Raw genomic sequence first — 2206 nt, 5'->3', positions numbered from 1 at the left:
GCAGCAGCAGCAGCAGCAGCAGCAGCAGCAGCAGCAGCAGCAGCAGCAGCAGCAGCAGCAGCAGGAGTAGGGGTTTATATAGGAAAGTAGAACAGGCAGAAACAGCAGAAAAAAAATACACTAAACCCTCAATAAACACTAAACCCTCAATAAACCCTAAACCCTCAAAAAACCCTAAACCCTCACCAAACCCTAAACCCTCACCAAACCCTAAACCCTCACCAAACCCTAAACCCTAAACCCTAAACCCTAAACCCTCACCTGCACCGCGAGGAGAAACCCCCCAACCCTCGAGCTGGTCTTCTGGGTCTGACCAAAGGAGGTCGCACATGGGGCCCTCATGCGGCACCTCTTGGTGTCTGTGCATACACCCCAAACCCTAAACCCTAAACCCTAAACCCTAAACCCTAAACCCTAGAAAATTTGTAAACCCTTTTAAGCTCAGTGAGGTTTGGTATGTAGGGTTTAGGGTTTAGGGTTTAGGGTTTAAGTAGATATTGACATGCACGAAAAATACAAACCCCATATAAACCCCACTCTACTAACCCTAAACCCTCAAAACCCTAAACCCTAAACCCTAAACCCTAAACCCTAATAAACCCTAAACCCTACCTCTGTAGAGCCCGCACAGCATCAAGAGAATCGAGCTGCGGAGACAGCCCAGCATGGGGACAAAAAATTTGTCCCTCAATGAGGGCGCTGAGGGGTAAGTAGTCAAATACTCCTGCAAACCACAAACCCTAAACCCTAAACCCTAAACCCTAAACCCTAAACCCTAAACCCTAGACAGTAAACCCTCGGCGATAAGGAATCTAACGAACCCTCTATACACGGGGGAAAACGAAAAACATAAACCCTAAACCCTCAGATACTAATATATTACAAACCATAAACCCTAAACCCTAAACCCTAAACCCTAAACCCCAAACCCTAAACCCCAAACCCTAAACCCTAAACCCTAAACCCTAAACCCTAACCTGTGAGATGATTCCACACATTGGCGTTGCCGTATTTGCGGATGCATTCATCAAAAAACCCATACACCTAAAAAACAAAAAAAAAAAAAATAAAAAAATAAATAAATAAATAAATAAATAAAATAAAATAAAATATATAAAATAAAAAGAGACAAAAGGAGACAATAAGGAGACAAATACAGAAGAAAAAGAAAGAGAAATAAATAAAAAAGGAGACAAATTAAAATAAACCCTAAACCCTAAACCCTAAACCCTAAAAAATAAACAAAAAAGGAGACAAAGAAAATCAAAGACGTGCAGAAAAGGAGATAAACCCTAAACCCTAAACCCTAGAGTAAGGAGACAAAAAGAGGAAGCAAGCAAGGCCCATAAACCCTAAACCCTAAACCCTAAACCCTAAACCCTCACTTGTGTTATTTGTCGGCTTTCGTGGTTTCCCCTGATTATGGTGATGCGGTGGCGATACCGCACCTGTACACAAACCCTAAACCCTAAACCCTAAACCCTAAACCCTAACCCTAAACCCTAAACCCTCAAAACCCTAAACCCTAAACCCTAAACCCTCAGCCCTAGACCCAACGCCAGCAGCAGCAGAAACAAGAAGCCGATGATACCACCATGCTCTGAACTGTAAACCCTAAACCCTAAACCCTCAGCAGTAAACCCCAAACCCTAAACCCTAAACCCTAAACCCTAAACCCTCGTACCTTCAACAAGAAGACAAGGGTCACGCACTCTAAAGAGTTAAACCCTCGGTCTACATAATCCCCCAAAAAAAGAAAATTCACCGATGGGCACGCTGCACACAAACCCTAAACCCTAAACCCTAAACCCTAAACCCTCAAAACCCTAAACCCTAAACCCTAAACCCTCACTGCCCGCGCATTTGAACATTTGCATGAGGTCGTGGAACTGTCCGTGGATACTAAACCATACCACCCCTAAACCCTAAACCCTAAACCCTCAAAACCCTAAACCCTAAGCCCTAAACCCTCAAAACCCTAAACCCTAAACCCTAAACCCTAAACCCTCAAAACCCTAAACCCTAAACCCTAAACCCTCACTGCCCGCGCATTTGAACATTTGCATGAGGTCGTGGAACTGTCCGTGGATACTAAACCCTACCACCCCTAAACCCCAAACCCTAAACCCTAAACCATCAAAACCCTAAACCCTAAACCCTAAACCCTAAACCCTCAAAACCCTAAACCCTAAACCCTAAACCCTCA

The 2206-nt window shown here is 44.0% G+C and overlaps 1 protein-coding gene across 1 annotated transcript; it reads right to left on the bottom strand.

The window, feature by feature from the left end:
• Positions 1-608: 608 nt before the first annotated feature.
• Positions 609-2066, bottom strand: EMH_0091060 (serine/threonine protein phosphatase, putative; the record flags this gene model as incomplete). The annotated part of the gene is made up of 5 exons (XM_013501671.1): positions 609-724; positions 978-1044; positions 1386-1448; positions 1685-1776; positions 2042-2066. The coding sequence occupies 5 exons, from the start codon at positions 2064-2066 to the stop codon at positions 609-611; spliced, it is 363 nt and encodes a 120-aa protein (XP_013357125.1).
• Positions 2067-2206: the final 140 nt, after the last annotated feature.

The sequence above is a fragment of the Eimeria mitis genome, genomic scaffold, assembly GCF_000499745.2.
Source record: "Eimeria mitis Houghton genomic scaffold, Emh_scaff7317, whole genome shotgun sequence".
NCBI lineage: Eukaryota > Apicomplexa > Conoidasida > Eucoccidiorida > Eimeriidae > Eimeria > Eimeria mitis.
This window is presented reverse-complemented; position numbering and strand designations above follow the sequence as displayed.